This window comes from Parus major, chromosome 4, assembly GCF_001522545.3.
Source record: "Parus major isolate Abel chromosome 4, Parus_major1.1, whole genome shotgun sequence".
NCBI classification, from domain to species: domain Eukaryota; kingdom Metazoa; phylum Chordata; class Aves; order Passeriformes; family Paridae; genus Parus; species Parus major.
In genome coordinates this window covers 57,350,715-57,371,571 of record NC_031771.1, presented here as the reverse complement: position 1 = coordinate 57,371,571, position 20,857 = coordinate 57,350,715, and the positions used below count along the sequence as shown (strand labels likewise).

Below are 20,857 nucleotides of genomic sequence, written 5' to 3'. Positions count from 1 at the left end.
AAAAAGAAAAAGAAAAAGAAAAAGAAAAAGAAAAAGAGGAAAGGAAAAAGAAAAAGAAAAAATGAAACATCAGAAAGGGTCAGAAGGAACTATGAGGGAGGATGGTTTTTTTGTAACACTTAAAGCAATGGAGTAAAATTTTAGAGGAAGTTCCTATTTGTTATAGAGAGGTACAACATGGAAAATTGAATAAGCTAATTTCAGGAAAGCTATCAAGAGACTCCTGTATGCAGGGAGGAATATTTTGGTTCTGTTAAGCTGTCATGCTTAAGCATGAATTAAGAAATACACTTTTTCCTTCGTTGTACAAAAATATTTTCTGAGAGGAAGGAATCCCTAAGAGAAAGTTGTTTAGTGTTGAGTGTCCATGCAGGAAACACATCAAAGAAACCCCTATTCATCCCCCTTTTTAAAAAAACTTTTTTTAAAATTTTGAAATATTGATTTATGTGCACACTGAGGTTATGGGTAGGACTGATCTACTATCCCAGAACTGTGTGTAAGGTGAGGAGATATCCATAGATGCTGCCAGGAAGATTTACAAGATTTACAAATTGATGGAGTGGAAGTTCCCCAGGCACACACGTTTTACAGAGCTGGCTGAAAGCAATCACAGAGTGTAGTGCATCTGATGAGTTCTTTTTCCAGCAGTTCTGTCACTGCTAACCACAGGAAACGCTGGGCTCAGGAATACTGGAGACAGCAGTGGGAAATGGAACTAGAGCCTGCTTTTATAACAGATCATTTAACTTCAGATTTCACTTATCAGAAAATGAGAAGGGTTTCAACAAATAGGAAAATAAAAAATGATCTGCACAGACGTGGGACAATCCTTGCTTTGGAGAGGGGAATCCAACCATGAATAGAGTCTCACCTAGAAGACAAGATGCTTGACTGTGTTGAGGAAATGTGGTCACAAATATAGGAGCTGCATTATTTTGGCCAAAATTTGTCCTTTGAATGTGCTTATACCTATCTAGATGTCCTACCTGGCATGTATCTAGGCTAGTCATTGCTGTGCCAGGACACTGTTTGTGGTGTCTTGGGAGCAAGCTGTACCTGTCTGATGTCCCTGCACTCAGCACCCCAACACACCACTCACATAACTCTGCTACCACACTGCGCCTCTGCAGGTGAGGTGAGAAACATTCTACCCAGAGGCAGTTTTAATTAAATGCTAATTACCCTTTCCATTTCTTTTCTTGCTTGATAGCAGCCCCTCTTTGAGATTAGACCTGCAGTTTAGATTAAATTTAGCCCGTATTTAAAAAGAAACTTGAAATGACAATTTTTAATATTATACAGTTTCTAAATTGAAAAAGCAGAGTTTTTCTATCTGAGAAAAAAAAAGAAATGGTATTTTTGGAGTGTCTTTCACCCCACTACCTGACCATTTTCTACTGTCTTTGTCAGAGAAGCTTATGGCTTTTTTTCCTTTATAAGCAAAGGAGGGAGTGTGTGAAATGCAGGCACAGAGGGATCTCAAGACCTTGAACATAGAGGCTCAGAGCTAGAGATTGATACAGTGTTTGACCTGAGACCTTGGAGAAGGCTTGGAGCTTTAGAACAATGAAGCTATACAAATATGAAGTAGGAATAGAAGTCTGTAGTTTAAGTAGAAATATATTTTAAGCAACTAGAAGTATGCTTTATGTAAGTGAATAAATATGTTAAGCAAGATAATAGAGATTTTGAAGTTTAACATAAAACCTGAGTTACAGAGTTAGTAAGAAATTATAAATGTAGCAATGTAAGTTTCTGTAGTGTTATATGATTGGATGAAAAAAGATGCATTGTTGCAGCATCATGTGAGACGAAGCAATTGATGATTGGTTTATGAAGATATTGTTGAGCTTTTGTGTAAACTCTTGATTGGTTAAAAAGTTTAAAAAAGACATTGTAACTAGAATTTAGACGGCTTCTGAGGTGATGGCATTGAATGTAACATCTTAAATATTGAAATACTGATTTATGTGCACACTGAGGTTATCGGTAGGACTGATCTACTATCCCAGAACTTTAACATCTTAAACATCTCACCCTTCCATAAGACTGATGGACTGTGCAATAAAATACCTTTTCTAACATCACTCGGTTGGCCCCATCTGCTCTGATCCCAATAGAGACAGCAACACCAATTACTTGCTTTCATGATTTATTTCCACAGCAGTATCAGAAGCCCTAAGCATAGACTGCAATTGTGTTAGGCCTGACAACTTAGAGACTGTACACATTACACCTTCCTGGCTTTTGGAGCTGAGCATTCAAATTCAGGACAAGACAAGGACATCAGCAGAGCAAATTTCAGAGCAAATGTATGTGACAGGCCCAGCTCCTAATTATGATTTCAAACACTTGTTTAGTTATGCCTCTGATCTCTGGCTGTCTTAAGTCCATTAATATTACCTAACACAGATGCTGCACTTGTTGCCTCTCTGCCTTACCCTTCTTATACTCCTCCACCTCTGTGGAGTTGAATACTTCCTGAAACAAGGTTAGGAAGGACAGCTTTGGCTGTGTAAGATATTGGCAAGCTGTGCCAACAGACTCTGCTCTGGAAAAAAGACAAGGAACTAATTTTTATCACATTCTCTCAGCCAACAAAATTCACCAGACCACAGCAACTTAGCCAAAACCATTTTATCTGTATGTTCATAAAAATCCTTCCTCCCATCTCTGCATTCCACATTATGAAGAAAAGAAGAAACATTGACACATGATCACCTGCCCTTTCTCTTGGTTAGAGTAATAGCTTCATGTTCTTTTGATTTGTGCATTTGTTTGTCAGTCTGCATTTGCAGTTTCCTGTTTACAAAGTACTGACAGAAGAGCACTTAGTAAAAACAATGATAATAAAAAGCTCTTTCCAGCTGCCCTCATTGTGCCCAGCCAGGGGAGGCAGGAGTGAGTGAGTGGCTGTGCAGAGCTCGGTTGCTGGACAGGGTTAATCCACACCATCACTGCTGTTCTGCCAGCCCCGTTACCAGGCACAGGACATCAGTCACAGCACCACACACAAACAGGGCTGTTCTGCAAACATGTTCACTGGGACACCTCATCATCCTGCCTGCCGCTGATGGTCCTTGCTGTAATGGGGCTGGGAATGCCTGCTCCATAATCTTCTTCCACGGATACTAGGAGAGGAAAGAACGCCAGTCCAGGGCTTGGAAGAAAATAAAAAAAACCCTGCAGGTCAAGCCAGGTCATACTCAGTCACTAAGAGTAGCTGATTAAGTGCTAGGTAGAGTAAATAAGATGTGACTCTTTGCATGTTTTTGCAATGGATTGGGAAGAGGGAGAGTTCAGGCTCAAGTTGACTTTACTAGCTCTCCTAACCAGGGTCAGGAACATGACATAAACAGAGAGGGAAGCTCATTTGTAGGACTATGACTAAGCCAGGTACATTGGTGGGACATTAAAAGCACAGAATACACACAAGGCTTTCAAAATTATTGTGCCAGACTTGCTCCTAAATCAGCGTGTTTCAGCTTAACACAGACTTTGGACATCAAATTAAATGGAATGGAACCGTCATTTTTCAGCAGATTGTTCAAAGGGGAATGACCAATAAAATGGCTAAAAGCAGTGGCCAAGGACTCTCTTCAAGTTCTATTATTAGACAGATGCCTTCATTATATATTCATCAGTTAAGCAGACATCATACTGCATGCTAGAACATGAGCTGAGGTTAATTACAGAGCTCTCTTTTGTTTTAATGCTAACAAAAGAGCCAAGAAGAATTAAAACACATAAGGATTTATTGCTTCCCAAGTGGCACAGAAGTTAATATATTTGAGGCAGAGGTGTCTAAAGCTGGAGCTCTAAAAATACTCTGCTGGCTCATAGCCACCACTGTCAGCCACAGATAAAAATAGGTCATGATAAATTCTACTGCCAGATGCTGGAAATGGCCAGATGTTAGAGATGGCCATGTTAACAGACAAAAGCAGCTGTTAAGAAGGCAGCATTCTTTGCTGTTAGGAGCCACATTTAAGCAAAATGTAACAAAAATAGGATTTGGAGACTATTAAGCTGTGGTTTTCTTTAACATTTTCCTGAACACTGTACACCTCATTGTGATTAAACAGAGAAGTAAGCAGCAGTTTATAGAAAGACCAAAATTTACTGCATGCATTTTCAGCTCTGGTGCATAACTGAGAGCTTCCTTGAACAGGGACTTGGGCTGAAGGTCACCGTTTTACAGATTATTACTTTCTTGTGTAGCAAACAAAGTTACAGGGTTTGGAGGAACCCAGAGCAGCCCTGTCTCTGATTACTTGAAGGAATATGGCACATGACAGAGTTTCACCATGCAGTAAAGGAAATGGATCTGTAATAGTGAGTTTCAGGACAAAGCCCTCCAGGATTTTAAAAAACATTCACAGAAGGTGACGTAGCCCTGGTACATAAACACGTTCACATTTCAGACATCCACTCTTCACATTCAGCAGCCCTTGGACATCTGCCATTAGCTTTGCTGTCAAAACTCTTCACCCTTGTTCCGACCTTGGAAGCTCCTTAATTTTCTCAACTTTGGTTTTTCTTCAGTGGTTTTTTAAAAACCTTTAAAGCTGGAAAAAGTGGAACAAGCATTACCACCCCTATATCCTTCAACAAGCCCTCCTCAACTAGTTACACAATAATTATACATTTATATATATATATATATAGCTTCATTTAAACCTAGTATATGTGTGTAGGAGACTTTTTTCTCTGGAAGACTTTTCCTGGTTTGTGAATGAATTAACACTGACAGTCCCTTCCCACAGGAATGCCTCTGTGTCTGTAATGTGGTCAGCACTGATGACAGTTTCAGAGCTCAGACTCCATGCATTTTTTTCTCTACCATCTCCTACTCACACATGGGCTTCCTGAAGGAATGCTTTTATTGGAGAATGTTGTTCAGTCGGGAATTTTTTTTTCAAAGAATGCTAACATAGTATTTTTGGACACCAGAGGATGAACTGAAGACAGACTTCTAAATGACATATCCTCCAAATTCAGAGACTCCTTAGAATATTATTTTGTTAGTAACAAAACATTCAAAAAGTGCTTAGAACCAACTGTTTTTCTTGTGTATTGTCCCACTGACAAGCTTTTGACAGGAAACACGTAATCCATCTTTCAGCAGCAAATTATCATATTTTTCAGTTTCATAGTTATTTAGCCATATTTTGTTTAGTTCCGAATGTCAAAGTAGATGGCAGATCCTTGTCTCATTCTAGACTTTTCAGCTGCCCTAGTTTGTGAGATTTGCTCATCTGCTCCATTGGATACAATAGCTGCAGTGGATTTGTCATCTTTTCCTCTTGATTCATTACAAAAACATTCAAGTGATTCATAAAGCGTAGACACAGCCCTAAAAAGCAAAGAAAATACCAGTGAAGACTTTTACCCATAAAGTAGATGTAAAATGAACTTTTACCCATGACACAGCACAGCCCCAGGAAACACAAAGCAACACAGGCCATGAAGTTACAATTACAGAGGAAAATAAAGTCTCAGTACTAATGTTGAAAGGCAAAGCCTTACTATGTTCAGATTCAATTCTCTAAGTTAATTAGGCAGCAGGCACAAAATACTTATCATACTAAAGATGTCAAGTTCCAGTGTAGATCAGATTCTATGAAATCTGAAATGGAAAGCATTTTTATCTCCTTAATCTTTTAACTGTGATATTTCCAAAAAACTTCATCATACTTTTCCCTCTGGATTGATGCTCTTTTGATGCAATAAAATGAAGCAAACTGCTGTGGTATTCAGATGCTTTTCTGGACAGTGCAAAAGTCATCCTATTCCTAAGCATACATAGGTAAGTCCTTTAGCAAAACATGAGAATTAAGGATCTGCCTGAAATGTACACAACACCTATTCCCACAGATATATAAAACCAAATTCTCAAGCTGAGATGGCATAACAAATGAATGGGTGGATTTGCTGTCTGTGTTCTGATGAACCATGCTCAGCACAGAGAGGTACCTGCCAGATAAATGTCAAACAGGAGGCAAGGTAGGGATGGCCAACTAATCTGGATCACAGTTCTGTGCATTTTGAACAACCAGAACGCCCCAGTCAGCAGTGAGCATTATGCACGCTGCCATGAGCTGGAAGTTTGTACTAATGCTACAAAAGTGCTTAGATTTTGGCTGAAACCTGCAGAACTCGATGAAAAAAATCAACTGCACTGGGAATTCCCTCAAAGGCCAAATTCCCCTGCAGCCAGCAGAACTGTCTGGGAAACACTCCCTGAGCATCTCAGCTGAGGAAACATGGGATGATTCTCCAGAGACAGAGACAAGTGCTACTAAAAGCACAGCTATGGGAAGCAGCTCTGCCATGAGGATGTTCACTCCCAGCTTAAGTTACCTTGGGTACTTACAGCTATGTGTTGTCTCCTGACCTAATTGCTCAGTGTTGCTGTGACATACAATACAGCTGAGAATAAAATCCATGCCTTGACTCAATTTTGTGTTACAGGATTGTCTTTTCAACACCAAGAATTGTAAAAAAGGCATGAGACTGTAAATAGCCTTGCAGAGGCGGACAGAACCTTCATGTTCACTGTTCTAGAAATGATGCCCAAACCTACCCAGAATATCCACCAAATTTCCAAACTGGAAAAGTCTAAGTTATATTATAAATGAGTGTGAGACTAGCTTTTCCCAAGTAAGCAAAGACTTTTCACAATCAGAAAAAAAAATTAAATTAAGGTGATTATATTCTGCAATACAGAATTGAAAGGCAGCAAGTGCAATTCCAGAGACACCATAGTATTTGCTCATCACTACTGGCTTAATTTGTTTGAAATGTGGTGTCTATACACATTGTATGTACTGGCTTTACTAACCTACTGGTTAGCAGTAGATGATTTATAACATCCAATTTTGCTTGAACATTTAAAAAGATGCCACTACAAAACCACTGTTTCTGCTTCCACTAAAACAGGAAAAAGGTCTTTTTACATGAAGGAAAATACTGAATCTATGTTATGACACATCACCATGGCTGGTAGCTGCTAAATTATAAAGCAGCTGCAAAATATTATAATTGCATTCACACATCCTCTGGAGCAGCCTTATCCACACAAATTCTGAGCAGTAACTGGCTATTAATGAACTTTTCACTCAGCACCCCCTAGGATGCTTGTTTTCTCATCCTCAACCTTGTTTTCTTACATCTTCATGAAATATTAACAAGCAGAAGATTAGTCCCTTCTTAGCTAGTAATTAGAATATTTTATTACTATGACCAGACCACATTGTAGTCTTCCAATTTTTTTCAATGATATCTCCAGTCTCTTAGCTAAGTCTCTTAGCTTCAGTAGCACTCTACTTACAGGGAATGAATTTTCACAGGTATTTTATTTTTCTTAGAGCAATGACTATTGCTCAATAAAGATAGATACTACTGTTCCACTATCTGTACACTGATATTTTCTTTCTCCATGACCACAGTACCAATGTGACCAAACCAAGGCTGTTCTCTTACAGGACAACCTGGGAATCTGTAAGCTCAGTAACTGCAATTGTGACCTTGGGCTTGAGCATTTTTCATCACCTCTGTGTCTTGCCCAAGCCTGTCCAGCTGATTGAAATGGAAACTCATGCAAAGGTTAAATTGGGGATTCTTTCCCTTGCCTACTTTATGTTTTAATGTAATTAAAAGATGAATGATTGCATGGGAAAGGAGCTTGCCAGAAATCTTCTACCTGCTCTCAGCAAGTGTTGCCTGCTCGAAGGGCCCTATGAGCTGAAGCTGGTCCAAGCCCCTTGAGCTTGGCACACAGTTACACATGAAGGGACCTTATTGTCATTTTTAACTTCTCCTACACTTCTTTCTTTCACTCAGTCTTCTCTATATTGATATTCTCTGCTTTTTGCTGCCCTTCTCCAGACAATTTTAGTGTTATTAAATATAACAACAGATTTCAATACTTTGCCACTACATAAATACACCTCTTCTTATTTTGGAGTGTGTTTTCTCTACTTTAAACCTTTTTCATGTGTAGGAAGATGCTGTCCTAGGAACAGCACTTTGTTGTGTGCTTTCTGTTCCACTCCCAAGTGTCTCATTTTGAAAATCCTTAAATAGTGAGAGTCTTTTTACAAACCTCTTACCCATTCAGCAGAATTACATGATGAGTTTTCCACAGCTGCTTCCCTGGTGGATTCATTTCTCCCATGAAGCTCTTCCACCTCCATCATCTGCTCTGCTCCCCTGTCAGCACAGGAAGCTGTGCAGAACTTCAGCAATACCCAAGTTCCAGTCAGTGCTTGCTTACTGCCCATTTCCTGAGCCACACCCAAACTCCCCTGAGCTCGATAAACACCTAGATGAAGAGTGCAGAGCTCTGGTCCAACTAGTCTTGATGACAGGCACTAGAGTGGTATTCAGGCTGTAAGTGAAATAAGCTGAAAACAACTCAGTTACTGAAGAGGCTGCCTTAGATAACCTCAGTGATCTGAGCCCTCTGCCCACCGCTGCCCTACATTTATATTTGTCCTACACCTTTGTCATTCACCATTATTTTCCTATGACTTCTTCTACCTTTAAAGTTCTACATTTAATAAAACAAACCTCCAAACACAACAAAAAACCCAAACCCAAATGAACAAACAACACTGCCCTCTAAAGCCCCCTACCAACCCAAATTAATAATTAATTAAAACGAAATCACAGCTTGGAAAAAACTATGAACCATGTGTTCAAGGCTGAGTCTTTCAGATGTTACTTCCAGTTGTCACTACCAGGAATAAGAGACTATGATGCAGAGCTAAGTCCTGGCTCCTCACTTTTTCAGTCAGAAACCAGCAAGAAATTATCAGAACTGATATCCTTGAACACCTTAGCCAGGTCAAGATCTCCTGTTTAAGTGATGACTCTCCTCAAAAGATAAATAATGAAAGCAAGTGGCTGCAAGAACACTCGCCTGGACTACAAGCTGTGCCTCTGATCCCTCCTGCCAGCTCGAGATGCCTCAGCAGACCAGGGCCAGGTGAGCAAAGTTATACACTGAAATACCTCTTAAGTTCACCTCTCCAGCCATCTCAAACCAAGCATGTAACTTAGATGTGCTAATGGAAATACTGTAACTCACCAGATAGGGGGGAGTGCTGTTTCTTTTTGTAGCACTGATACAAGCTTCCTGCCTCCACTGAAAAAGGAAGGATGCCCATTTTTCCAAACATCTCCTTTCCAGTGAGCAATCTTCTGCAATCATGTATTTTATATAAAGTGCTGGTCAAAGATAAAAGAATATCACAGGAAAAGAAAAGGCAGTTAAAATTAAAAACTGTTTCAAGAGTGAATCAGGTGCAAGGTCACTTTCCCATTGCTGAGAGATGCATGCCTGATGATCAGTAATGTCAGAACCTCCTACAGCTCCTGCAGATTGACACTCCTCCTCCTCCCAGTATTTAACACAAGTCTTTTCTGCTTGTACTTGACCAAGTAAGAGATCAGATTCCCTAACACATTGTAGACATTAAATGACTGTTAAAGTCATTTAACGTTCATTTTCTGCTATTTTGAACACTACTACATGGATTCTCTGGCACTGATGTTTTCTACATCTTTGATAATTTTGTGCTTCCCTTTGGATCAGCTGACCCATAGTATAAAATACTGTCCAAAACTGGAGTGTACTGCATGATGGGAAAGGCTTCCTTTGACTTGACCAGTCAGTGAGTGATGTTTGATAGTGCTAAAGGTCTAACCATAGCTAGCTCTCCTAGTCTTTCACTGCATTTGAGAGCTATAAAGAGAGCTGAAGATCAGCATCTTACAGAACTGGTGCAAAATGTCTTGAGTTAGTTGTATAACAGAAGTGAGGTAAATTGTCTTCTGGTTGTCTCAGATTATATCAATAACTTAAGGTAAAACAGATCTCACTCCTATTGCTGAAAATTTTAATGTGTGTGAATACTAAATGTAAACATGCTTTTAAATGCTTAACTTTTAAACTCAGAATTAGGACCTTAAATTGCTCCCCTGTAAAAGTTAGCATATGACTGGTAAAACAGGGAGACATGGCACATATAGAACAATCAGCCACAACAATCTTATGGACACAAATCCACATAGGGTCCATACTGCTCTATCATCCATATTGATTTATTTATCACTTTTTATTAAGAACTTGTAATAAAAAAATAAAATGGTTAGTAAAGGTTACAGATTACTGAGGAGATTAACCATGTGATCACTGCAGCCCCTGTAACCACACAGCAGATTCACTCATGGTCTCACATCAATCCATGATCCTGAGGAGGAGGAACTGTGGTTGGGTCTTGTGTGAAACACACAGCTCAGGCACAGCACTTTTGTAAACCTTAGGTAATAATTCCTATTAGCAAATCCTTACAGAGGAAAACAATCTCTACACAGGAGATATTAAGGCAGAGAGTTTAAATCAATTGTCATTAATAATTGTTCAGGCCCTCTTTGTGTTTGTCTCTTCTGTCCTAAGATCCAGAGTGTTGAGAGAGGAAGGTGGGAGAAGCAGGAAATGCATAATATATTTCAAACTGAAGAATCTTTATGATGACTAGGGAAATGGCACACACATGTTCTTGCTAGCCTACCTCTCTCTTCAACAATCACTGTTATCCCATTTCAATGTATTTTATTAAAGAAAGGTATTTCAATAATTATCTCACAGCAGTAAAATCCAGTGTCATTTACACTGGCAGATTTGATGACTAGCAGATCCTTGTTTTCATACATGATTTTGGATGAATAGAGACGTTTTGACTATATACTTTTAGGATAGATATTCACTTTATTAACAAAATGCCAGCTTGCTCTACACCTCTCAATAGATTTTGCCAAATACAGATGATTTAAGTGTAGTCTCCAACTGATATATTTATATTTTTTGGTATTTGGATGACTCTTAAATTACTGTGACCTGTAGCTAATGGAGAAATATACATAAATTTCAAAGGTAAAGCAACAAAAAGTTGTCATTAAAGCTGTATTTCAAATAAATAATTTAAACATTAAAGAAGTGTTTGAATATTAAAAATTAAATTAAAAATTAATACTGTAAAATCATTATTAAATTAATTTTCAAGCTTACTTACTAGTTACTTCTCCCTTGAACAATGGCAATTGATTTCTGGCTAAAGTACTTTTAATCTGATGTGTTAAAGTCCTCCATCATTGTTTGTGTGCAATAAATGAAGATTTTCTGCATACTTGCTGATAAACATATTTTTTATTTTCAAGAAAAAGCTTTATAAAAAGAGATTGAGTCTGAAGAATATTAAACACTCTCTGCCAGGTAAAGAACGATCAAAAGGAGTAATTCAGAATGATTCATTAGTCAATACTGAAAAATTCATCAAGGTTAAAGAAAAAGACACTGCAATTTTTGTTCCCATGTAGGAGTTCTTGTCCAGCACTGCTTCTAATGAATGACTTCTAAAGGATTAAAACTACCAGTCTACAGCATTTTAGAGATGGGTTTTTAAATTTGGTTTCAACTTCTTCCATTAGGTTCAAATTCACCTCCATTTAATAAGAGAGACCATGCAGACCCCTGCTCTCTCATCAGATCTCTTGTCTGGCTTTTAAGAAGAGGCTGACTTGGACAGCATCAGAAGAAATCAAACTTTTCACTCCTTCCTGCTTTCAGTATATTTTCTCTCACTGTCAGCATGCAAAGTGATTGATACATGAGACATTGTGCAATATATGCTCAAAATATTTTATTCTAAAGTGAAACCACTGTGTGGGTATCAAGTAACTCTTTTTACATTCTAATGGCATTGATGAACATTACAAATGTGCCAATCCTATAAAATCTAATCCCATGACTGCTGAGAAATTAGTTTTATATGCTGTATCAAGAATTACAATTTGCTTTTTTCTGTCATTTATAACATTAAAGTGAAGAACTAATAATAAAAGCAAACTGCATGATTTTCTTCTAAATTTTATTCTGTTTATCACTCAGGCACATTTCACAGCAAGACATAACTAACTAGTCAATTTTTTTAATATCTCACCCTAAAATGGCATCTGATCAGTTTTATAAAAAAAAAGCAAATAATTTTTTCTATTTTGTCCATAGGAAAAAACCACACATTCATTATATGTAAAGGAGTCAGGCAACTCCATCTTTACAGTGCAACAACTAAAATCTTGTAGAGAACAATATGGACAGTATAGGGATAATAAAAGCAGCAGAATTGATGTAGTATGTAAATGAAAACCTAGAAGCTGTTCAAGTTAAATAAATAATCATTAATTTCAGTTTTTCTGTTCATTCAGTTTGTTGTTTAAAACACAGTTGTGCTATTGACTGTGCTACATTTCCATCTTGTGACTTTACTGTTTTTCTGAAAAATATCACTGATAAAAATTCTTTTGCTGATTTTTTAACTCATATGGAATGTCTTTAGCATTATCCACTGCAATTTGTATTGAATAAGAATAATGAATCCTTATCTGCTTTGTATTTCAGTACCTATGTGATCTAGAATAAATCCTCCTTAACATTTTAAAATTCTACATTCATCATTTGTCATAAAAAATATTCAAGTCAGAAGTCCTAAAAAGATGGTGCATACATTAATCTAAAATCATTTTGGGTGTTGAAGTGTTCAATTGTTTCCTCTATGCTTTGCCTGCAATAATTTCTTTGTGAAAATGCTTTTTGATTTCTCATGCTTTTCAATCTTGCTTTCAGCATTATTAAAAATAGTTAATATTATTCTTGTCTCACATGTGTACTTGAGGTGGATATACCGTAAGTTTTTTTTTTAAGTCCAACTCAAGAATTACAGGCAACTATCTAAAACCAAAACACAACAACAAAAAAAAGCAACACTTACCTAAACAGCCAAAACACATTGTTAAATGAAGTTCCATTGAAATTATGATCATCATGCAGAATTATTAGTGTTAACATTAGGCTGCCTTGTTGAAGGTTAGCAAAACATCAAATGAAAGCATATCAAATTTGCAGCTTAACTTCCTCTTCCCTCATGTGCTTGGGATGATACAACCTAAATGTGTCCCAATCTTTCCCTACACTCTGTGAAACTGCTGTTTCAGAACCCAGCCATCCTATTGGAAATGAAATAATTTCTTCTTTAAAATTTAAACTGTGTTGTAAGTGGCTGCTGTTCAACCCAGATTAGCCTCTCTTCTGGTATGACATAAAGAACTGGTTTGCCAAATGTGGTTTCATGGGAGCATTCGCCATTGTCCTTCTAAAATTCTTCATTGAAAAGCCCTTCAGAAAGGTGAGGTTTCTTCAGCTGCTGTGCAGGTGCTTGTCAGCAGCCTCTTCCAGCCAACCAGATGAATCTTATCCAAAGCCAGACAGTGATTGCACATGGGTTACACTGAGGCCAAGTATTGCTCCCATCTTTCTTTATTGTACATTTCATTACCTCCTGGCTGGAATGTTGCCTAAATTCTTCCCTCCTGTGAGAAGAACTTTCGTACTTTTGCCTTAACAGCAGCACAGCTCCACTGGCAGGAGCAGTAGAGGGATGCTGAGTTCCATGATCACACTCCAAGTGGCCACAGCACCCTGGGACACCAGTGGGGACCGTATCCTGTGCCTGCAATGCATCAACCATCACCTCTCTGGGAGCAGCTGCATTAATGAAGTACCAGCACCATGTACATTAACTAAAGCTTATTTCAGGAAGATTATAAGCATAGGTTAAAAGAAAATTATCTACACATCTCAACAAGTTAAGGGTAAAACTTATTTGCCATCAATTATTAAAAAAAATTCTGCAAATGTAGGTAACTGTATGCTGCTTAATATTCTCCAGCATTGATTTTTGGCTCCAACCCAGAAACACTCATATGGCTGGCCAGAGACATTCCCTGGAAGACAAAACATTGCATTTGTTTCTTAACTTACCCATCTTATCACATGTTTCAAACGCAAAGTTACCAGGCCAGAAAAAATTGTCCCACAAACATGTTCAGTTGGATAATGTCAAAATTACAAGGAGAGAGTTGAAAAAAAAAATTAAAAAAAAAATAAATGAATAGAACATGCTGAGAATATCAATAACGTACATTAGGAACTTGATTAAGAATCTGTCAGCCACTAATTTCCTAGAACTAACGTCAGGTTTTAGCAGCACTGGGCTGGTGCCCAGAAACAACTGAACAACATTTTGTAATGATGACAGTGTCACATTTAGAGCCTGAGGCATTGTTCCTTTCCGGTTAGCAGCAACAAAAGCACAGTGCACCAGCTCATCTTCTTCTCTGTATCTACCTTACAGACATAGTTTCAGTGTTATTTAGATTGCCATGTAAAATTAAAAGGGAGAGCAAAGATAAATGTCACAAAGTGCTGCAGGCTAGCCCCATTTCTGATGCTATCCAGTTGACTTGTTTATCATCTTTTAGAACTAGTGAGGAGATAAATACCTTTAAATTCAAATGAATAAAAGGATTTATTAAGGCAAATAATGTATATTTAAGGATATAATTTCATTATGTAAATAATTCTGCTCACATTCATGCTTTGGTAATACTGACCATAGATGTAGATTGCACTAAAAATTTACATATGCAAAGATGCATGTGTAAATCCAAAGGAAAAAGTATTTTATTTTGCATTTAAATAACTGCATTTGTGAATTTAGTGTCGAGTTGTGCAGCTGGCAGCTCCAACATGCAGAATAATTTGTCTAGAAACTAGGTGAAGCTTTTTCCATAGTGCTGATAGCAGCTTGTATTTACTCTAAGAGATACTTTGGTTCTAGTCCAAAGCATCTACCGTCAGAGATGAAATGAACTAGCACACAGAAAAATAGGTTGGCTGAAAGGTTTATTTTTAGCCCTGGTAACTTCTCTGTACCGTTTTACAGCACAACCCCACAAACTCTCGCCACAAAACTACTGAGTGTGTGGAAAAATATGGTGTCAAAATTGCTTAAGTGACCTTTGCTGCCAGAAGTGTAGCATACAAAATAACTATGTGGGTCAGGAAAACATCTACAACAGAAAGAAAAGAAATATTAGTGGGATCTTTCTGCAACTCAATCATATTTAAACTTGGAAACTACATTGATGAATCTGGATTCTCTAAATGTGTAAACTTACTCACCTGTGTGCTGGAGATGATTGCAGAGCAGCTGCTCAGAGCAGCCAGTCAGTCTCTTCCAAACACTTCCCACAAATCTCTCTTCCCCAAACTTTTCTCTGGCACTTTTAAAGAGCACCAGTTGAGGCATACTGAAAATTACCTGCAACTTTGGAACAAAGAGAACCTAAACCCTCTTCCTTCTCCTCACCTGTATGTCAAACTTGTTTGAGAGTTTGTAAAACAAACATTAATGAGACAGCAGCTTTTTTGAGGTGCAACTGTCAGCTGGGAAAATTTATTAACAGATAGAAACACTGAGGAGAATGTGTGTGGAACTGAAACTAACACCAAGGCTTACCACAGCAAAACATGCTGCACACGTGTGATTTTGTCTTCTGGTTATGACATTACATCAAGTCTCTTTTGCAGGTCCTTCTGATGTATGGTCTGAAGTAGTATTTGAGTGGCTTGATTTCTATCAATTTTTTATGTAGCACTGCAGTATTCCTCCTCAACAGATTCATATATGTGAGGGAAGATAAAGGATCATTAGTAAACAGGTCCCTCTACTGAGATTTGAATGCCTGCAGGCTTCCATTTGCTTAGGCTGAGACTTCTCAGGAAAAAGAACATTCAAAATAGGGAATGACATCTTCTAGCAGGAATGCCATGCTTTTTACAGACCACAGTCTGGGATGCCTCCAGTGCAATACAAGATTTGACTCTGGCAAATTATTCCCTGATGGCCAATTGCCTTGAAATAACTCCAGATAAAATATTCCTTTTTATGTTATTTTTTTCCTTTCAATCAGAAAGCTTCCACTAATCAAAACAGAAATTCCCTCAAACAGATAAATCAGCTGGTAATGAGGTATTCCTGCTTATATTATGCTGTATTAGAAGGTTTTTGTAGGCCTAGTTCAATCTGCCACCTGGGAAAGCAGTGCCCAGAGGCAGCAGCTGTAGGATCCTTTGCTGCTTGGCCAGGACTGACATGCAATTGCTCACTGAAGGGACAGTTCAATGTTTATAATCTATCAACGTGACTTGGCTGTTACCATCACTTGTATTAATGACTACTTCAGTCACAAAAATATGAATTGTAATCATATCCCTATGTAAGCCCTGTGCTATATTCCACAGAACCAGGCAGAGAATGAAGGAAGATGTAGAAGCAAGGAAAATGACCTAGTTGAACATGTTTCATTTCCCAAATACATACACAAAACATGAAAAAATGAAAACCAGCTGCCATCATGCTTTACTGCATCACAGTAACTGTTTTTATGTGCTTCCCCTTCTGGCTTAATGTTGCAGGAAAATGGCTTTCACTGCAGTAGGACAGGTTCGATTGGCACACCACTAAATATTTATAGCCAAGGACAAAAAATAACCATCAGAAAATACCAAACAACCTTTCTTCATCCAATAACTGAATGTGACAGTTTCTGCAGTGATTTCAATGAGATGCAAAACAGGCTGTCTGCACAGAAAAGTTGACCACCAGCACAGGTCTTCAGCATAACTATTTCCCAATAGGTATTCTGGAAGGCCTTCTTCACTCTTTTTCCTTTGTTCTTGAACAGTGTTTCCATGTGGAGAAAATGATTGCTAAACAGCCAAAGTAAATTAGAACAATTACCACAGTAAAATGTCATTTTTACATGAGTCTAGATCTGTGACTATTAACTGGCTGAAAATGCACCTATTCTCTTTTAAATCTATTTCCTCTTTCAGTTTCATGTTTCACTCATCAGAAATACAGCTTTGTACGGTGTTGCACCAAGCAGCATTCATCATTACTACTGTAGTGAAGTAACCTGCTTGATTCTCATCTCAGCTGTGGGCATTTTCCTAGTGAATAGACAAAATAAGTAGAGATGTCCGATGGCATGAGAACAGAGTAAGATTCTACACATCCATGTTGTCTAGAGCTAAGGACAAAAACAGAAAAAATGCAGCTTTTATTTTTGACAAAAATCCTTACCAGCTCTTGGGAAAGCTAGTCGCTCTCCAAGCTTCCTTCAGCTGCTCAATCAGATCTGCTAAGAATTTTCCCTCACTGCCAGTTTAGCCTCTCCACACAGTATTCCATAGCTAACTTTGACTTGCTGCTATTGGAACATTTCCTGCTACCACTGTGCACATTCTCTGAGCCTGAGAATTAATAAAGTTCACAGCATCACAAGAACAGTGCTCCTCCTTCAGCTTACATGATGAGTCAGTTACTGGCCATGGGACAAGACACCTTCTACTGTCAAACTGGCTTCAGTTTACCCTGACCACAAGACACATATCTAGGACCCAGATTCCATCAGGAAAATTTCATCAGTTCTGAACCTTAAAGAGACACAATTTAAATGAACTCGGGACAAAGGAATACAAACATTCCATTTCCGTTTACAGCAAAATAGAAACCTTGCAGTTGTTTCCCAGAAGACAAAGTAGCTGAAACACAGCAGGCATTTCTCCTTGCATGTAGGAATAGAACAACATTTGACCAATCACTATTCTGTGATTTGGAACTCATCTTCTCTAACAATAAAAACCTTAAGAGAAGACTCTTGGCAGCACTGTAAATTAGAAAGACAATTCAAGACTGATAAGATTTTCTTAGTGCTCCACAGTGAAGCATCATAGAAGCAATCACTTTAAAACCATCAATAGCAACCAAAAAAATATTCAACATGCTCACTCTGCAACACAAGTCTATTTTGCACTGAACAAGTTTCAGAAAAGGAAAGTTTTATATAATGAACTGAAAGAAACATCCACACCTCAGGCCAACAACTCAATTAAATTCGAAGTTTATTCCAAAATGATTTTTTCTTTCATTAACAGCAGTAGGATTTTTGTCAAGATCATCACTTGCATCTTGAAACAAAACTTCAAAGATATTACATATTCACCTGGAATACATCATCAAACACTATTGAACCTGAAAGTACACGAAGAAAGTCCTTATTTCCTTTGGGTGAACAGTTACTATAAAGTCTTCTGAGGTCTCTGTGCTGTTGAAGAATCCTGTAAAACACAAAAGCATTGATAATTTATTAAAGCAGCTTTATTCAAATGGATATGTTATTCTATCACATCAGTTTTAACTCATCTCTTCCCTAAAAGCTAGTGTTTGAGCAGATTCTTCTCCCTAAAACTCCAAGTAGTATAGAACCTAAGATGTACCCATTCATAATATTAAAATATACAACTTCTTTTCACACATTGACTTACACAGAAAATGTGCAGTGACTCCCCAGTCATGCACCTTTTCTTCATCATGAATACAGAGCAAGCAAGCTCTGAGCTGCAGGTCAAATAGAGCTCTAAACTCTCACCTAGCCCATTCCAAAACCTCTGCAAGCTTTTAACAAGGCACAATATGTATGTGACAGTAGGACATTGTCCAAAAAACTAACTGGAATGAGAAGTAAAATGAGGTCACCCACAGCACTGGATCTGAGTGTCAGCCCCAACTTGAATCATATCCACAGAGTCCTTTAAGCTGATTACAGCAGAGATTTTTAACTGGAGCTGTGTGTTTTTTGCAGCATAGGCTTAAGCTTAGATAAACACAACTCATCAGCATCCGATAAAACCAATCTGTGTCACAAATATGAATTCATAAAGTAGCCACTTCTATCTGGACAAAGAAAACTCCAGAAAGATTCCAAGCTTTTGAACACTTCTAGGCAAAACAAGCTATTGGATAAATATGACAGTCAGGTACTTGCAGGGAATCTTTGCTAAATGTTCCTACCTGCTGGCTGTGACAGGTACCAGGTCTGTCATACAAAGCAGTAATACATTTCTAATCTCGCAATTTAAAAAAGTATTTTTAACTAGACTAATCATCAAGCTTCAACAGTTAACAACAATATGGACACCAAACACGTTATTCCACCTACTTTTGCCTGGATATTGTGCAGTCTTCCATTTCCACCGCTCCAAAGTGTTCACATCCCAGGTGCCCGTGAGGGATCGCTCTTCCACTGCCATCACTGATCCCAATCCCTTTAGCAAAGCCTGGGAATCAAATGAGAGTTCACAGACAATAGTATCAACTCACCAGCCTAGTACACAGTAAGACCAGATAGAATTTTCAACTCTAGCCTGTTAATTACAGCAGAGAGACTTTAAAAATCTGCAAGGTCAGGCAACACAAGGGCAAATAAAAATTCACTGGGCTTCAAACTAAGCTGAGGTGCTGAAAACTTCCTCTGTGCTGTAGTACAGAGTATATTAAAAGGGCTGAAACTCACACTCCCCCTTTTACTGAAATAGAGAATCCTACACATCCTACATGCTACTGTCATGACAATCAAAATAATAAACCCCTGCCATGGAGTATAAAGTAACTGACTTCCATAGGAAAGATCAAATAAACATGAAACTGAAAAAGAAGTGAGCACATGATGGAAATAACAAAGTTTGAACAACGCACAGAAATCAACTGTAAAGAAAAAAAATGTTTGCCTTTAACCCTGTCCCTGTTTCATTAATTATAGGTACAATTTTCAATAACTAAAGAAACAACAAAACAGAATCCTACTCTCTGGACTGGTTAAGGTACTGCAGGTTAGGTAACTACCAAGAGTTCAGCAGATCCAGTCCTACCCATATTTAGCATTTATCTTCATGCTGTGCCTACTGCAACTTCATCTGAAGTAATGCCTTCTGTGTTGCAAAGCCAAGAAAAAAAAGCTCACTTCCCTCTGAGGTTAAATTTCTATAATACTTTTTCATCCATCTTTTGTGCACTTCATAGTACACATGATGTGTCATTCCAGAACCATTCCTCTCTGGAATAAAAGAGGAAAGCCTCATTTGCTATTCCGTCTCGAAGGGTTATATTTACCTTTAAATCTACTATCACAGGCTGAGACAGCACAGGATCCTCTCCAACTTCATACAAGTGTCTGATTCTTAGCAGGACACGACTGAAATCTGCATCACCTTGCTTCTGTTTACCTTCAAAAGAAATCAAAATGTATATATTTTCTTACTTTAAAATTAAACCCAAGCATTAAACTTTTTTTTTTAAACTTTTAACTCTCCTAATTTGAACTTAGTTCCTATTTTTTAAAGTTAGCAAGAGGACTGATATCAGGAAATAACCAGCTCCCACTTTGACAGGAATGTCACTAACAGGCATGAAAAACTCATGCAGGAGAAATATTTTACTACTTGAGCAGAGAAATAATACAGCACAATTAACTTTCTTGACTGAGGAATTTAACACTTTGCATGAATAAAAATACTGACCACAGAAGAGAGAAAAAAAGAAAACCAGCTTAGTTAAGTGTAACATCCAGCCACATCTTTGAAGGCACCTACCCATGTGGATGCTGCGGACCTGCTCTGCATGATTAGAGCTGTACCTCCACCCTGGAATGCTCAGAGTCTGGAGATGAAGATTAGGTGGCACAGTTACAGGCAAATCATGGACGGAATTCTGTTGAAGTTGTCTGGGTAGCTTTGGTTTATCTCCTTCATGCAAAATAAAAAAACAAACATTAAAATCCATCACACACACAAGCCTGGCTAGGGCACTGTGGAAGGGTAAAGAGCTTTTTGCTTATTCTGCAAAGGCAGAGGCAAAATAGATAACATGCTTTCTCCTCCAAGGCCTTTCAAGATACAAAGCAGGAAGCAGCATGATTTTAACTGCTAGAAAAGTCTGTCAGAGCTTTCAATAAAACAAATTTCATTGCAGTTTGAAATTTCTATTTCACTACCAGGCTTCAGTTTTAGTTGATAAGGTGAACAAGTATTTTTAAAAGAACGACT

The 20,857-nt window shown here is 38.0% G+C and overlaps 1 protein-coding gene across 1 annotated transcript in view; it reads right to left on the bottom strand.

The window, feature by feature from the left end:
- Positions 1–17,861: 17,861 nt before the first annotated feature.
- Positions 17,862–20,857, bottom strand: part of MAN2B2 (mannosidase alpha class 2B member 2) — a 28,566-nt gene continuing 25,570 nt past the window's right edge. The window contains exons 16-19 of the mRNA XM_015625350.3: positions 20,405–20,557; positions 19,926–20,038; positions 18,976–19,093; positions 17,862–18,094 (exon numbers count right to left, since the gene is read on the bottom strand). Coding sequence (XP_015480836.1) covers positions 18,000–18,094; positions 18,976–19,093; positions 19,926–20,038; positions 20,405–20,557 — 479 coding nt within the window. The 3' untranslated portion in view covers positions 17,862–17,999. The remainder of the gene's footprint in view (positions 18,095–18,975; positions 19,094–19,925; positions 20,039–20,404; positions 20,558–20,857) is intronic.